This window comes from Thalassophryne amazonica, chromosome 5 (genome assembly GCF_902500255.1).
Source record: "Thalassophryne amazonica chromosome 5, fThaAma1.1, whole genome shotgun sequence".
Classification (NCBI taxonomy): Eukaryota; Metazoa; Chordata; class Actinopteri; order Batrachoidiformes; family Batrachoididae; genus Thalassophryne; species Thalassophryne amazonica.
Window position 1 is genome coordinate 89,077,662 of NC_047107.1, and position 17,981 is coordinate 89,095,642.

Sequence of the window (17,981 nt, forward strand, 5' to 3'; positions counted from 1 at the left end):
CACTCTTAAGGCTATGAAATTGGGCTATTAGTAAAAAAAAAAAAGTAGAAAAGGGGGTGTTCACAATAATAGTAGCATCTGCTGTAGACGCTACAAACTCAAAACTATTATGTTCAAACTGCTTTTTTAGCAATCCTGTGAATCACTAAACTAGTATTTAGTTGTATAACCACAGTTTTTCAGGATTTCTTCACATCTGTGAGGCATTCATTTTGTTGGTCTGGAAACAAGATTGTGCTCATTTACTAGTGTGCTTGGGGTCATTGTCTTGTTGAAACACCCATTTCAAGGGTATGGCCTCTTCAGCATAAGGCAACATGACCTCTTCAAGTATTTTGACATATCCAAACTGATCCATGATACCTGGTATGCCATATATAGGCCCAACACCATAGTAGGAGAAACATGCCCATATTATGATGCTTGCACCACCATGCTTCACTGTCTTCACTGTGAACTGTGGCTTGAATTCAGAGTTTGGGGGTCATCTCACAAACTTGGACCCAAAAAGAAAAATTTTACTCTCATCAGTCCACAAAATATTCCTCCATTTCTCTTTAGGCCAGTTGATGTGTTCTTTGGCAAATTGTAACCTCTTCTGCACATGTCTTTTATTTAACAGAGGGACTTTGCGGGGATCCTTGCAAATAAATTAGCTTCACACAGGTGTCTTCTGTCACAGCACTTACAGGTAACTCCAGACTGTCTTTGATCATCCTGGAGCTGATCATTGGGTGAGCCTTTGCCATTCTGGTTATTCCTCTATCCATTTTGATGGTTGTTTCTGTTTTCTTCCACGCGTCTCTGTTTTTTTTGTCCATTTTAAAGCATTGGAGATCATTGTAGATGAACAGCCTATAATATTTTGCACCTGCATATAAGTTGTCCCCTCTCCAATTAACTTTTTAATCAAACTACGCTGTTCTTCTGAACAATGTCTTGAACGTCCCATTTTTCTCAGGCTTTCAAAGAGAAAAGCATGTTCAACAGGTGCTGGCTTCATCCTTAAATAGGGGACACCTGATTCACACCTGTTTGTTCCACAAAATTGATGAACTCACTGACTGAATGCCACACTACTATTATTGTGAACACCCCCTTTTCTACCTTTTTTTTTTACTAATAGCCCAATTTCATAGCCTTAAGAGTGTGTATATCATGAATGCTTGGTCTTGTTGGATTTGTGAGAATCTACTGAATCTACTGGTACCTTGTTTCCCATATAACAATAAGAAATATACTCAAAACCTGGATTAATCTTTTTAGTCACATAGCACTACTATTATTCTGAACACTGCTGTAAATATCCATATGTCTGTAATGGTGTTTTTACCTGTATGACTTCATTCTGTGACTTCATTGTGAAGTCCTTCATACCAGGCAATCACAAATTTTTTGCTGATCAATGTATGCACTAGATCATCCATCTAGGCTTCTCAGTTGTTGAGACATACAAAAATAAGGTGCTTTGCAGCCCATCTTTTCCTTGATCTTTGTTAAACTACTCCCTAATCTAATCTCATCTAGATATCTTTCCAAGTCATAGTTAGGGCGTGATAGATTGGTTTACTCTTGAAACACCACCATTAACTACACCGTGGCCAAAAGTGGGTCACTCTTTACTTTCATAACATATAGTGTCATTCATGTTAACCCTAAAACGTGAATCAGCTGCAAATCATGAATTATCTGCAAACTGTGAATTGCAAAATGTGAATATTGAAAAATTAGCTACCGAAACGTGAATGCAGGTCTCACAAAATGTGAATTTCTTCACAATTTGGTGTACATGCTTGGCTGAGGAGCCAATGGTGCGAGCCATGTGTGGGATTATGACTGTGTGCCTCTCCCTTTGATTGCACCACGGGGCTTCACTCTAACCCTCAACTCACCCGCGCAGTCTTAACACTTTCATCAGCCAAGTTGTGAGAGCAAATGTGTCATTGCCTACGAAATGATTATTCTGTGTAACAAGGCATCAACGGGGACAAAGTGGGATACATTGGCACAACGAATTGCGCGGCAGTGTGGGGAATCTTTCACGTTCCCTATTAGTGGGTGAACAGTCCAACGCTTGGTGAATTCTGATTCATGATGATGGGAAGAGTCAACATCGAAGGATCAAAAAGTGAAGCTTCAAAACAGATTTCTGCTCCACGGGAGGTTTCTGTCCTCCCTGAGCTCGCCTTAGGACATCGACATTTGACAGGTGTACCAGACTCCCCACCCCAGAGTGGGTCACGCCCAGTGGAGTCAGGCATTTAACACAAGAATCAAGAGCCCGCTCGGGGCTCACCTCACCGGGTGTAGTAACCCACCCCAAAAAATATTGTTGTGGAGATAGGGTTTGCGTTTAAGATTTCATGAAGTAATTGATCCGTAAACTGCAATTTGCAAGCTACTTAAAGTGAAAGAAAATATATATCATGAAGGATATTAACATTTTGTGACTTAAGTTTTTGTGAGTTTTGTGTTCACGATTTGTGGGATATTTTATTCAGGGTTTGCAGGAAAACAAACTTGAACAAAACCTGAGATGGTGTGGCAACATACATACATCTACAAGTGCATAGGATGCGAGAGGGTATCAATAATAATTTGTAAGTCGTGCTGAAGTCAAGCATCTTTAAAAATGCATTTTACACACACACACACATTTTATATATATATACACACACACACACACACACACATATATATATATATATATATATATATATATATATATATATATATATATATATATATGACAGAGTATTCTGTTTGGAGCTAAGACTAACTCTGATCCAGATCTTGGCTCCCTGGCTCCTTATCGTAGGGCTGTGGTAAGGAACCTTGGTGTGCTGTTTGACGACTGTTTAAAATTTGAGAAACAAATTGACAGTGTGGTAAGAGCCAGTTTTTTCCAGCTTAGATTCCTGGCAAAAGTCAAACCCTTTCTAAGCCAAAAGGACCTTGAAAAGGCTATGCATGCTTTTATCAGCTCCCGGATTGACTATTGCAATGCACTTTATGTTGGTATCACTCAAGGCTCTCTAAACCGACTCCAACTGGTCCAGAATGCTGCTGCTCGCCTGTTGACCAACACCAGGAAGCACAGCCACATCACTCCTGTACTTTACTCCCTGCACTGGCTTCCAGTCCATTTTAGAGTTGATTTTAAACTGTTAGTTTGTTTTTAAAGCTGTAAATGGCATTGCACCTTCTTATTTAATGTGACCTGTTAAAAACACACAACCCTGTCAAATCACTTCAGTCTGCTGACCAAAACTTTCTGGAGGTTCCCAGGTCCAGGTCCAAACAATGGGGTGGCTGTTCTTTTGCAGTAGCAGGTCCTAAGTTGTGGAATGCATTACCTCCTGAACTGAGGTCCATTAATAGCTTGCCTCTGTTTAAAGCTAAGTTAAAAACATACTTGTTCAGGGCAGCTTTTTGCGCATAATTGCTTTGACACTTTTTTGTCTATTTTTATTCTATTTTGGATGCTCTTATTGTGTTTTATTGTGTTTTTCGTACTGTTCTTTTTATTTTATTTCTAGCTGGTGCTATTGGAAAGCACTTTGGTTCAGTGAAAACTGTTGTAAAGTGCTATAGAAATTAAACTTGATTGATATATATATAAGCTCTCAGATACCTTTCATTACTGCTCTTGCCATTTATCTGTAATCCCATGTTGTCTGGGTTTTAATGAACATTAAAAATGTAATCTTCCAGCACATTATTTATTATACAGCCAAAATTTCCTATTTTCATTTATTGGCACAGTCAGAATCAGCTCTACAGTTGAGTACCTAACTTTGCTTCAGTTTTTTTCTTTTCATTTTCTCTTTTACTGTAGCCAGTGGATGAACTGCGGACTGTGGTGTTTGAGATTCTGAAGAAAAAGGATGAGCACCAAGGCACTTTGCTTACATGTGGTGAGTAAAGCTTCACTGATAATATATGTGAATGTCTGCATAAATTACTGAAATGACACAGAATTGGTTCACATTGCATCAGCCTTATATGTTTTTGTGATATGTATACCTCTGAAGGCCTTTATAATATGTGTGTGTGTGTGTGTGTGTGTATATGTGTATATATATATATATATATATATATATATATATATATATATATATATATATATAATATGCACTGCGCACGGACAGTATTCACAGTGATTTAATTAATTTAATTAGCTTATAATGCGCCAAATCACAGCAAAAGCTGTCTCAAGGCGTCTTACATAAAACAAGTCAACATAAAATTGAATAAATAATTAAAAATGAATAAAAAAAATTCAAATACATAAATAAAAACAGAAGTAAAAGAATAAAACAAATAAAAATAAAAACTATTCATAAGAAAGAGAATAAAAATAGGTTTTGAGTCTTGACTTAAAAATGTCCACGGACTCAGACTGCCTCACGGTCGCAGGAAGACTGTTCCACAGGGTGGGTGCACGATACGAAAAGGCTCTTTGACAGTGCTCGCTTTTTCCATATTTTGTTATGTTACAGCCTTATTCCAAAATGGATGAAATTAATTTTTGTTCCCTCAACATTCTACACACAATACCCCATAATGACAATGTGAAAAGCGTTTTTTTTTCCCCAAGATTTATTAAAAATTAAGAACCTAAGAAATCTTAATATACATAACTATTCACAGCCTTTGCCATGAAGTTCAAAATTGAGCTCAAATGCATCATGTTTCCACTGATAATCCTTGAGATGTTTCTTCAGCTTAATTGGAGTCCACCTGGGGTAAATTCAGTTGATGGGACATGATTTGGAAAGGCACACACCTGTCTATATATAAGGTCCCACAGTTGACAGTGCATGTCAGAGCACAAACCAAGCATAAAGCCAAAGGAATTGTCTGTAGACTTCCAAGACAGGATTATCTTGAGGCACAAATCTGGAGAAGGGTATAGAAACTTTTCTGCTGTTGCTCTCACTGGCTCTCACCAGTGTTGCAGGCTGGTCACAGTGGGGTCTCCATGGTCAGGACAAAGATCCCTCCTGGTCTCCATCACCCTCCATCGGTCTCCAACACGTGTATTCAACTGTTTAAAACACTCGCAGCAGTTGTGTAACCGGTTAAAAGATAAACGGGTCTCATAGTCCGTCACATTAACTCTCACAGGTCCCAACCCACTCCCAACCTGACCCTAATGGTCGTAATAGATGCTCAATTGACTCTGCATGGGGTTGCATCACTCATTGTGGATATTAACAATTCACTTGCACAGTTCAGTTGCAATGCATGCTTGGTGTAAATGCAAATAACAGATCAAACTGGAGACCAGCCAAGACTTGTGGGAGTTGACAACATGTCATGGTCTTGTAGGTCTTATATGGGTCTCGGTACGGTGTAAACAGTCACTGAGGGCTGAATTCTTCTTCTAAAAACTGTAGAGGACTAAGGCTCTAAAAACATTTTGGAATCACACACCATTCCAACTCATAGAAACTTTGCACAATTTATTACCACCCTTGAAAAATGTCAGCTACCTATTTTATAAACACTACCCATTCCACAGGCAACACGCCAGTACACTCAAAAAATAACTTTCTCAGTAAACAAAAAAAATTATGCAAAGTATTTCCACTCAAGTCAAATAATGGATTTGCGTTACTGTTACCTAATTACCATGGTTCAGGCCAACTAGATTTGAAACGATAAGTGTAGACCTAAATGTAAATTTGTTGGGTCAACATGATGAATTGGCGTTACTGTTACTCAATTACAACCCCAATTCCAATGAAGTTGGGACGTTGTGTAAAATGTAAATAAAAACAGAATACAATGACTTGCAAATCCTCTTCAACCTATATTCAATTGAATACACCATAAAGACAAGATATTTAATGTTCAAACTGATAAACTTTATTGTTTTTGTGCAAATATTTGCTCATTTTGAAATGGATGCCTGCAACACATTTCAAGCTGGGACAGTGGTATGTTTACCACTGTGTTACATCACCTTTTCTTCAGACAACACTCAATAAGCATTTGGGAACTGAGGAAACAAATTTTGGAAGCTTTGCAGGTGGAATTCTTTCCCATTCTTGCTTGATGTACGACTTCAGTTGTTCAACAGTCCGGGGTCTCTGTTGTCGTATTTTGCACTTCATAATGCTCCACACATTTTCAGTGGGCGACAGGTCTGGACTGTAGGCAGGCCAGTCCAGTACCCGCACTCTTTTACTACGAAGCCACGCTGTTGTAACATGTGCAGAATGTGGCTTGGCATTGTCTTGCTGAAATAAGCAGGGCTGTCCCTGAAAAAGACGTTGCTTGGATGGCAGCATGTGTTGCTCCAAAACCTGGATGTACCCTTCAGCACTCATGGTGCCATCACAGATGTGTAAGTTGCCCATGCCATAGGCAACTTACACCCCCCCCATACCATCACAGGTGCTGGCTTTTGAACTTAGCTCTGGTAACAATCTGGATGGTCTTTTTCCTCTTTTGTCCTAAGGACATGACGTCCATGACTTCCAAAAACAATTTGAAATTTGGACTCATCAGACCACACTACACTTTTCCACTTCACGTCTGTCCGTTTCAAATGAGCTCGGACCCAGAGAAGGTGGCAGCATTTCTGGATGTTGTTGATGTATGGCTTTTGCTTTGCATGGTAGAGTTTTAACTTGCACTTGTAGATGTAGCGACGAACTGTGTTAACTGACAATGGTTTTCCAAAGTCTTTCTGAGCCCATGCAGTAAGATCCTTTACACAATGATGTCAGTTTTTAATGCACTGCCGCCTGAAGGATCAAAGGTCACGGGCATTCAATGTTAGTTTTTGGCCTTGCCGCTTATGAATGAATGAATTAATTTTTATTCGGCATGCACTTAACAAAAGAATCTTTCATAATACAAAACAAAAGAAAACAAAAATTCAAACAGTTTCCCAGTTTTGTGCGGCCAAAAGGGTGTAGGCTGAAGCAAAAGCTTATAAACCTCCCCCCTTTCACCAGTTGCTATATACATATATATGTACACTCATAACAACAAATACCAAAAAAGACAAGCAGAGACAATATAGATTAATCAGTAAACTAAATTATCTATACACAGCAGAACAAACAGCAGTATAACACATAGATAAAACAGAAGAACAGTAACAAAGTCAGTTAACCTAATTTATTGTACTATAATAAGTAATTATGTTGTTTTTATAAAGTCTTTTCAAGCCAGCCAAAGTACCAGATAATTTAATACTATCACAACAGTTATTCCAGATTTTAACACCTTTTATGGAGATGCAGTGACTTTTTACAGTGGTTCCAATCTTTAAGTTGTCAAATACTAATGTTCCTCTCAGGTGATAACAGGACTCCCTCATTATAAACAGTTCCTGGACATGTTGAGGCAAGAGTTTATTGCTAACTTTATACATGGTCTGTATCGTTATATAATCAACTGCGTCCCAAAATTTCAAAATGTGTAAGCATGTGTAAGATATGTTTTTTTTTGTTTTTTTTTACTTATAACTCTTATAGCTTTCTTTTGTAACAGAAATATTGGGTTTATGTTTGTTTTATATGCGTTTCTCCAAACCTCAATGCAGTAGGTCATGTATTGGACAAGCAATGAATGATACAGCGTAACCAATGAATGCTGGGAGAGGAAGTATTGTGCTTTATACAGAATCGCGATAACTTTTGACATTTTGGATTTAACAAAATTTATGAGTTTTCCAATTTAATTTATCATCGATTAAAAAACTTGGTTTCAGTTACTATTTCAGTTTCAACATCATTCAATAATAAGTTTCTACTTAAGTTCCTGGGCTTATTTCCGAATATAATACATTTTGTTTTACCCAAATGAAGCGATGATTTATTTGAATCAAACCAAAATTTTAATTTTTGTAGTTCCCTCTCCATCAATTCCAGGAGCTGTCCCAAATGATCCCCACTTCCAAACACAGTTGTATCGTCAGCAAACAAAATACATCTCACAGACTTGGAAACCAGACCTATATCATTAATATACAACAGAAACATTAATGGCCCAAGGACTGAACCCTGGGGCACCCCACATAATCCTCAAAAATTCAGAATTTGTCCAGCCAAAATGAACACACTGATGCCTGTTGCGTAAATAGTTAGCTATCCAATCAAGGGCCAGTCCTCTAAGACCGTTCTTCTGTAATTTGTGCAATAGTAAAGTGTGATCTAGGGTATCAAATGTTTTCTCCAGATCAAAGAAAACTCCTACAGTGTATTTCAAATTCTTCTCTGTTGCATTTGTAACTTGTTCAACAAAATCAATTAAAGCCAGCGAAGTAGTATGATTTTCTTTCTAAAACCATACTGCTGTTCACTGAGTATGTGATGTTTAGATATGAAATTGTTCATCCTCTTTACAAATATCATTTCCAGAATTTTTCAAAACTGTGGTAACAATGAGATTGGCCTGTAGTTTGAAAAGAAATGTTTGTCACCAGATATGAATAGTGGTATCACCTTAGCTATTTTCATTTTGAAAGGAAATTTCCCAGTCATCAGTGACAAATTACAAATACGATGTCATGTCGTATGTCATGGGTTTAACAATACAATCGATAATATTTTTTTTATCAAAAACATATCAAGGTTGTCACTGTCAGTTGATTATTTCCCCCCCTTTTAGCTTGTTAATAATTTCATTTTCATCTGTTTCTTTAATATACATTGAATCCAGAGTTGTAATTGTTTTGCTGTTGTCCAAATAGCACATTTTTGAGGATACAATTGAATTTGATAAGTTTTTACCCACATTAACAAAGTAGTTGTTGACATATTATGGAATGTGACACATTCCATAATATTTTCCAAAGAAAATGTCATGTTTTGTATAATTTCATTTTGATCATTTGAACATACATAAAGTGCCACACCACTGCCCTGTTTTTTTTTTTTTTTTTTTTCATCCTATTTGTGGCACACACAAAAAAAAATCATATCCCTCAATCTGGACAGAGTCGACCAGCTCCTCTCTCAACCAAGTCTCAGTAATTGCAATAATAGAAAAAGGTTTATTAGATATTTTTAAGCAGTGCTGAATTTTTGAAAAGTTCATGGGAAGACTTCTACTATTAAAATGTATTATGGAGAAAATCCCATTCGTCAAAGAATAATCCTTCAGTTGTTCTTCAGTAAAGTATTTACAGTGATGAGTAATATTTTCACAAAAAAAAAAAAACACAATCAGGATCAATATTATTTTCGATATTATGAGATCTATATTCAGTGTCATCAAAAATTTCTAAATTTAAACTCCTGTGCAGGAGTAGATTGTGATAATTCGGTTGTCATATTAAATGAAATGTAATCCACAGTCCAAGAAAAGCAATATAGCAAAACTAACTTCCCGGTGTAAACCTACACGGTGTAGAGTCTCTCAAAATTAGTCCCTTAACAAATGAAAAAAAAAATAAAATAAAATCCTTATGTGTGGAAAGTTCTCCAGATTCTCTGAATCTTCTGATTATATTATGGACTGTAGATGATGGAATCCCTAAATTCCTTGCAATTGAACATTGAGAAACATTGTTCTTAAACTCGGGAGGAGCTCGGAGTTGAGCCGCTGCTCCTCCACATCGAAAGGAGTCAGTTGAGGTGGCTCTGGCATCTTTTCCGGATGCCCCTTGGATCCCTTGCTGGAGAGGAGGAGGCCCCGGGGAAGACCCAGGACACGCTGGAGGGACTACATCTCTCGGCTGGCTTGGGAACACCTTGTGGTTCCCCAGGAGGAGCTGGGGGAGGTGTGTGTGGATCGGGAGGTCTGGGCGGCTTTGCTTGAGCTGCTGCCCCCGCGACCCAACTCCGGATAAAGCGGAAGAAAATGGATGGATGGATGGATGGATGGATGGATGGATGGATGGATGGATGGATGGATGTTCTTAAACTGTTGGACTATTTTTTCACGCAGTTGTTCACAAAGTAGTGATCCTCGCCCCATCTTTGCTGTGAACAGCTGAGCCTTTTGGGGATACTCCTTTTATACCTAGTCATGACATTCACCCGTTTCCAGTTAATCTGTTCACCTGTGGAATGTTCCAAACAGGTGTTCTTTGAGCATTCATCAACTTTCCCAGTCTTTTGTTGCCCCTGTTCCAGATTTTTTAAAAAGCGTTGCAGCCATCCATTTCAAAATGAGCAGATATTTGCACAAAAACAAAAAAGTCTGTCAGTCTGAAGATTAAATATCTTGTCTTTGTGGTGTATTCAACTGAATATAGGTTGAAGACAATTTGCAAATCATTTTATTCTGTTTTTATGTACATTTCACACAATGTACCAACTTCATTGGAATTGGGGTTGTACTGTGGTTTAGGCCAACTAGATTTGTAAGGGTAAATGTAACACAAATAAAAAGTAAGTCCCTTCAGCGTCTCCCTTGTTTGCGCTCAGGGTCACCACAGCAAATCTGAGGTGGATCTGCATGTTGATTTGGCACAGGTTTCACACCCTATGCCACATTACATGGATAAATGTGGCATGGGTTTCGTACTGAAACCAAATGCACTAACCGCTTGGCCACCACCCCTGCCCTGTAAGTAGTTACAACTACTTTTAAAATAGTACAGTTACATGTCAACTTAACTTTGCTGTGTTGGATCAGCACAATTTTTGCAGATCCACCTTGGATTTGCTGTGGCAACCCCGAGCACAAACAAGCGAGCAGCCAAAGGGACTTGCTGTCTTTTTTACATTTACCCTTACAAATCTAGTTGGTAATTAAGTAACAGTAACTCAAATTCATCATGTTGACCCAACAATTTAACATTTAGGTCACTCGGTAAAACTGCTTCTGGCTACGTTAACACATTTTACTTGGGTGGATATATTTAAGGGAAAATAAAACCCACTGATAAAATGCAGCTGGGAAGATAGACTGTGCTATAAACTAACGATTGATGCGTATCAATAAAAATAAGCTCTTCCAACTGAAATATCCCCCTCGAAAGCCGGCATTTAAGCAGAATTCCATGATTTCATAAATGCCGCCATTGACCCAATTTTCACCATTCAGAAAAACCCCCGGATCGCTTGCAGCACTGCTGTGACGTGGCATGGGCACAGAAAGCTACAGGTGGTGAACACACGCTGATGTAAAAGTTCTCTCTCTCTCTCCAGCCCTCGCTCGCCATTTTCCTGCTGACCAAACATGAAGCCTTTCAACTGTAAAATTAACCAAATTTCTAAATGTATCATCAGTGGCTCTCATGGGAGTAACTGGATAAACACTGAAGGGTTTTGGTGGTTTTCCTGTTCAGCGGAGAGAAAGTGAATCTTTGTTTGGCTGTCCTCTTCAGCTGTGCTCTGAGCTGTGGCTTCACAGCCTCTGGACGTTGAAGCGGCTGATTTTCAGTAACAATTCAGTTCATTTTTCGGAAAATCCGTGCTCTGCAGCACAGACCATTTGAACCCGAGACCCGGGCGGAAATTTGCTGTTACCGGTGGATTAAAACTCGTCTCTGGTGCGGGCTCGCGGAACAGATGGCTCGCCTTCAGCACAGAAACCTCCCACTCCCTCTTCTCTCCTGTCGTTCAGCAGTAAACAGCATAGAGCAGACAGCAGGCAGGACAAGAGAGGTTTCACAGACATGGTTTCTCTCCAGTATCAGAAAATACTGCAGGTTGGAATGGGAAATTCTGATCCGCGAATTACGTCTATATCGGAACCCAATACCGATCTGGGATGTTGATTGCCGCTTACGTGCTTTGCCCCTTCTATACTGAAGAGCGACACTGGCAGAGTTGTGAACCTCTGTGCCCACGTGAAGTCACACATCGCTGTTATAGCAGTCGGCATTGCTGCCTGTTGGTGGCTTTAGACCAGCCATAGAAAAATGCTCTTAACTTTAACATAAATGATCACACATGCCTACAACTTTTCATATGGGCTGTCAAGATCCAGTGGTGGGCACATTTCCGCTATCCGCTAATTATTGAAGCTAACGTTTTCGTTAGCAGATTAGCTTTTCAGATCATTTTGAAAACCTTCAGCGGACAAATTAGGTTCTGATAAATTTCTTTCCAATAATTTTGGACCGCTAACATGTTTTTGCAGGCATAGTGACTAAAGCTTAACAGTTAAAAACAGTTTAGAAGTATGAAATCAAAGATTTTAGTGCCTGCCTGTTACAAGTTTATAGCAGATGGACTGCTATGAGTGGTACAGCTCTATGCTCTGCAGGCAGAGGAGAGCTGACTACCAGGCAGAAAGAAAGAGGAAGGGAGAGAGGGAAAGCGGAAAAAAGATCATTTTCTCTTCACACAGCCTCGCCAGCATATCACACAAGTCATGCACAGGCAGACAGTTTTGACTTATGGTTAAAATTTTAAACAAACTAATTCCAGACAAGTTATTGAAATTAACGTCACGTCTTTCATTTTATAAAGTGAAAATATCAGCTATATGTTTTAGGTTTAAAATAATACACTAATTTTGAAGGTTTTAGCGTTTAGACACACATGCTGCAATGAATTGTGGATACATTAGTTTCCTGACATGAGTAGTTGGTTGGTTGGTTGGTTGGTTGGTCAGTATAACCTATGGGTATAACACACGTTACTGAAACGTGTGGTGGGTTTTAAAAATAAATCTGTATTTGTAAATATGTAATTTTTTTCATTTGTAAGAAAAAGGCAATTTGAAAACTGAAAATTCAGTTTAAGTGGATTCAGCACTTTTAGCGAATGTATGGTGGCAAATGCTGTTCATACTGCCGTCTACTGGCCAGTAGGTGGCAGTGCATGGGTAGTGCATACTCTAGTACTTATATTGGGCTCTGTGGTTTTGTATGACTATTTATTTTCTTTTTTCTGTAGAGAATGAAAAAGAACAAATTCTGGAAACGGTGGAAAACACTCCTCAAAGTAGCAACGCCCCAGTAACGACTCCAAATCCTGTTGGAGCCCTCATATGTGGGGAGACAGGAGACTCGTCTGTCGTCAAATTCAAGATCACTGCAACTCCTGGGTATGCGTGCCTCAGACAAGTAAATACAATATTCAACTAACTGCTATACTATGTCAGATTGAATAGCAAAACAAAGCTGAGCTGAAATCTTGCAAAATCTTTCCAACATTTTTTGCTTAGTTTGCATCTTAATATAATCTACTGGAGTCTAATGCAACACCTCTGCAAAGTACAGTAGTGTTCAGAATAACAGTAGTGGTATGTGACTAAAACGATTAATCCAGGTTTTGAGTATATTTATTATTGTTACATGGGAAACAAGGTACCAGTAGATTCAGTAGATTCTCACAAATCCAACAAGACCAAGCATTCATGATATGCACACTCTTAAGGCTATGAAATTGGGCTATTAGTAAAAAAAAAAGTAGAAAAGGGGGTGTTCACAATAATAGTAGTGTGGCATTCAGTCAGTGAGTTTGTCAATTTTGTGGAACAAACAGGTGTGAATCAGGTGTCCCCTGTTTAAGGATGAAGCCAGCACCTGTTGAACATGCTTTTCTCTTTGAAAGCCTGAGGAAAATGGGATGTTCAAGACATTGTTCATAAGAACAGCGTAGTTTGATTAAAAAGTTGATTGGAGAGGAGAAACTTGTACGCAGGTGCAAAAAATTATAGGCTGTTCATCTACAATGATCTCCAATGCTTTAAAATGGACAAAAAAAACACGTGTGGAAGAAAATGGAAAACAACCATCAAAATGGATAGAAGAATAACCAGAATGGCAAAGGCTCACCCATTGATCAGCTCCAGGATGATCAAAGACGGTCTGGAGTTACTTGTAAGTGCTGAGATGGCTGACTTCTGGATTTGTGAGGTCACATGAAAACACCCTTTAGTTGATTTGTAAGTGTAGTGTAGCCTGCTTATTCAGGGGTGCTGATACAAATTTTGGGCTTTGCAAAATATGATGGGTCATAACTTGGAATATTATAAGGTGATATGCTACAATGTGTCATACAGCACATGCTTACAACTTGTTTTTAATTATTTATTTAAATAATTGAGTAGTTATTAGTATGATGAGATCTCTAAAGTCTAAAAATGTTAATATGGAAAAAAGTGTGCAATTTTGAAATGGAAAATGTGTAGGAGCCCTGATTATAGGATCCATATCTGAATATCAACTTGGTTTTGAAATTATCCTCTTTCATTTCATGTATGTTAGCCAATAATGGACAATTAAGGTTTTCAAACCTAATCAACCATTACAACTGCTCTTGAATGAAAGCACAGAGTGCAGTATGGAAATAAATGGAAGAAAAAGATGAAGAGATGTTCATGAGCTCGGGTCTCATCTTTCATTGAACAGAGTTCAGTGAAAGAGTTCAATTGATTTATATAGTGCCAAATCACAGCAAGGCTGCCTCAATGTGCTTCACACAGGTAAGGTCTAACTTTACCAAACCACCCCCCACTCCACCCCTCGAGCAAGCACACAGGTGACAGTGGTACGGACAAACTCCCTCTGGTGTTTTTGAGGAAGAATCCTCAAGCAGACCAGACTCAGGAGTGACCCATTGCTTAGGCCGTTCTAACCATTACAAGCAGCTACAAAAATTGCACAATGGTGCCAAGTCCATCTTAAGGCCAAGCCCAAGAGTTCAAGGTGTAGAGCTTGATGAGATTATTCAGAGTTCTTGGCAGGATAGTATACTATTGACCAGAGTTTTACTATCTGTCTCCTTTATGATTCTGAACCTGGTCGCAAAATGTTCTACAAGTATTCTGCATCCCATAAGACCAAAAGTTATAAAATGTGTCCACACCACCACTGACACTGAACTGTTACAGAAGCAGAAGACTTTACTAATCCCCGCAGATGGTTGCCCTCTGTGTCATACCTTAAGTCTGGTGTTTTCTTGATGAAAAGGTAAAGTTTCCACAGGATTTAGTTTGAATTGGTATAAGAAGAAAATAAAAGGGAGGGTACTACCGAGCTGTGAAGAGCCGTAAAATCAGGAGCAGAAAAACAACAATTCTATAGGATCTGCAAGGATTAGGATGCGAAATCTTTTTATGAGGCGAAAAATGGAACTGGCCTCTGCCCTCCTTGCATGTTTTAAAGTTAAATCATTGTCTTCACTGATAGATATTAAGAAATACTTTTATTTTTCACAGTGGCCCTCGGAGCCAGCAGAAGAATCAAGCTCAAGTCAGCCGACAGGAGGTTCGTTTCTTCACCCCAGTTAGACGCTCGGTGAGAATCGAAAGAGCGTCCCTCCGATATCCTGCATCCTTGCAGGAGCACGATGTGTGTGTAGCCTCCTATCATGACCTGATCTCTGAAGAAAACAAGAGTGAGGAGACAGCTGAAAGCAGCTCAACCGGTCGCGACACACAGATGTATATTTACAGAGAGAACGAGGCTCTTAAAGATAAGGTGGCTGTGCAGCTCGTCTATGACACTGATTAACAAAACACTTTACTTCATTTTTCCCCATTGTGGAATTTACAGGTTACAATGTCTCCATACATGTTGTGTAAAGGTGCAGTGTTTGCATAGTTTGGGTCTGTTCAGTATTGTGTTTTTTTTTTTTTTTTTTTTTTTCATCTGTGCCAAAAGGTAAACAAAAAAGTAATAAATATTTGTAAAGATAAACAGGATTTTGTGTAATCTGTGTCCAAGATTATGGAATCGCCACATGTAGAAGATCTTTGTCCAAGACAGGCTTCTTTGACTGCGACTGGAGAAATTGTGCATGGTGCAAGTTTTGCATTTTGCATCGCCACTCACAGCTTCATGGTGGGATGGAGCAGAAAAGAATTTTCTTAAAACAGATCAAATCTATGCTATCTCTGATGTGCCTATTGGCAAATTGTAGCTGAGCTTTCAATTTTTTTTAACCTCTATACCATTTCATCATGAAGCTGTATAACTGGTGATGTAAAATTCACTATATATATATATATATATATATATATATATATATATGCACCAATGTGTTGCCTGTGGGGAGCCACGGGTTCTAGATTGGGTAGCATTTATAAAATAGGTAGCTGACATTTTTGAAGGGTGGTAATAAATTATGCAAAGCTTGGATGGAGGGGTTGAATTGGAATGGTGTCAGTCCAGAATGTTTTTAGAACCTTTGACAACAAATTTAGAAGAGGAACTCAACCCTTTTATTTCCTCTTTATTGTGTAATTTAATGTTAATTCACTGTCAAGTATTTATAAATTGTTTAGGTTCTTGTTATCATATACACACTATTGTAATTATTACTGGGCAATTCTGGTTATGGAATTACAACAGCAGCAAAATCTGGACATATGGCATCTAACCATGACAGATTAGCTCAGATTGTACTTCCGTTACTGTAGACTTGCCCTACTATTATATCGGTATTATTATTATTCTATAATTTGATTTTTAAATGGACCACAGCGGAAATAGGTGTGTTCACTTTCAAGTCTCATCCATGTATTTTTAACATATTTACAATTATATGTACTTGTATTATTCTTACTAAATAAAATCACACGTACGCTTTTAATATAAAGATGATTTACTGCCCCTGCTGGAATGTTATGTTAGTCCAGAATGTAATTATTAGTGTTAGCTAATATCTGTAGTTTCCCAAGAAACAGTCCTATCAACATTCTGTTTTGGCGCCTTTCATCCTTGACCCAAAATACATAAGCATACCAAACGGCAAATGTCAGCTCTCCCCAGTCGCACGCATGCACAGCTTTTTGTTTTTTTCTGCATTCTACTGCAAGCAGGTGCTTTTAATTTTTACACACCCACAAACGGAGACGGTGGTGGAAAACATCAAAAGCAATACTGTTTTCCATATGGTAACGACATGACTTAACTAAACTGACTAAACTAATTGAACTACAAAAACACAATAAATCACTAACACTAAGAACACTGTTAGACTTACATGAACCACAGTAACCACATGTGAAACCCCAAAACACTGAACTGCTATGGTGCATTGTAGGACAATGTCCATTGTTTACTGGTTAGCTAAAATTGCTAATTTCTTCAAAAACATTAGTCCTATCAGCTTTACATTTTCACTGTGTTCATCCTTGTCCCAAAATACATAAGCATGCCAAATGTCAGCTGTCCCCAGTCCCATGCACTGTTTTTTCTGCATTTTGTTGGAAGTAGGTGCTTTAAACTGTTACACACCCACAAACTGAGACAGTGGCAGAAGACATCAAAAGCAAGAAGTGTTTTCAGTCATAATAATGACAACATGACTTAACTAAACTGACTAAAATAATTGAATTACAAAGACACAATAAATCTATAAGACTAACAATGCTGTTAAACTTACTTGAACCACAATAAGGGCCTCTTCACACAGTATGAATAAGTACAACTCATGGCGATTCACAAAAACATTGAGCCGATGAGCAAGTGTGCATGATGCCGCTGTGATGGTTCCTGCATGCGGGAACGTAGTGCGAGCAGCTGCAGCATGTGTAACCACATCGCGCAGCTACTGTGAAAATAAGAAAAATAAAAAATGCATGACACCCATGGGATTTGAACCTGCACTTTCCAAAAGCTCTGATTGTCAGTGAGAAACTTTACCACTGAGCTACAATCGCTGTCCTGTGAAAGGTGTGGGAAACTGCCTGATATCAAGGACATGGACGTATTTAAAAAATAAAACCACACACCATATAAAAACACCACATTTTATTGAATCCCTCTTATCAAATAGGCAATACAAGTGTGAACCGTCTATTCCCTTGTAGATGACCCATGGTCACAGACCATGTCATGAAGTCATGAAGTGATGTGAATGAGAAGTAGGGTGCTGTTATCATGTCCACATTTCCTGGCGGCATGTCCGACACGTGTATCTTGCGCGCCGCTGGAACAGAGATCGCATGGGTGACGTGACATTCAGATCGCCAGCTGCGTGTTATGATCTGAAGGACCACCTGGGGTAGCCTGTGAATGTGCGCGGCATGCATGTGCTCGCTGCAGCCCATTGCAACAGTGATATGGGTGATTCTTTAACTACGGGCACTATTGGCCTTGTAAATGT

The 17,981-nt window shown here is 38.7% G+C and overlaps 1 protein-coding gene across 1 annotated transcript in view; it reads left to right on the top strand.

Moving 5' to 3' along the window:
- ckap2l (cytoskeleton associated protein 2-like) overlaps positions 1-15,536 on the top strand; it is a 33,479-nt gene extending 17,943 nt beyond the window's left edge. Inside the window, exons 7-9 of the mRNA XM_034170819.1 lie at positions 3,839-3,917; positions 12,819-12,969; positions 15,088-15,536. Of these exons, the coding sequence (XP_034026710.1) occupies positions 3,839-3,917; positions 12,819-12,969; positions 15,088-15,382 (525 nt within the window). The 3' untranslated portion in view covers positions 15,383-15,536. The remainder of the gene's footprint in view (positions 1-3,838; positions 3,918-12,818; positions 12,970-15,087) is intronic.
- The last annotated feature ends 2,445 nt before the right edge of the window (positions 15,537-17,981 follow it).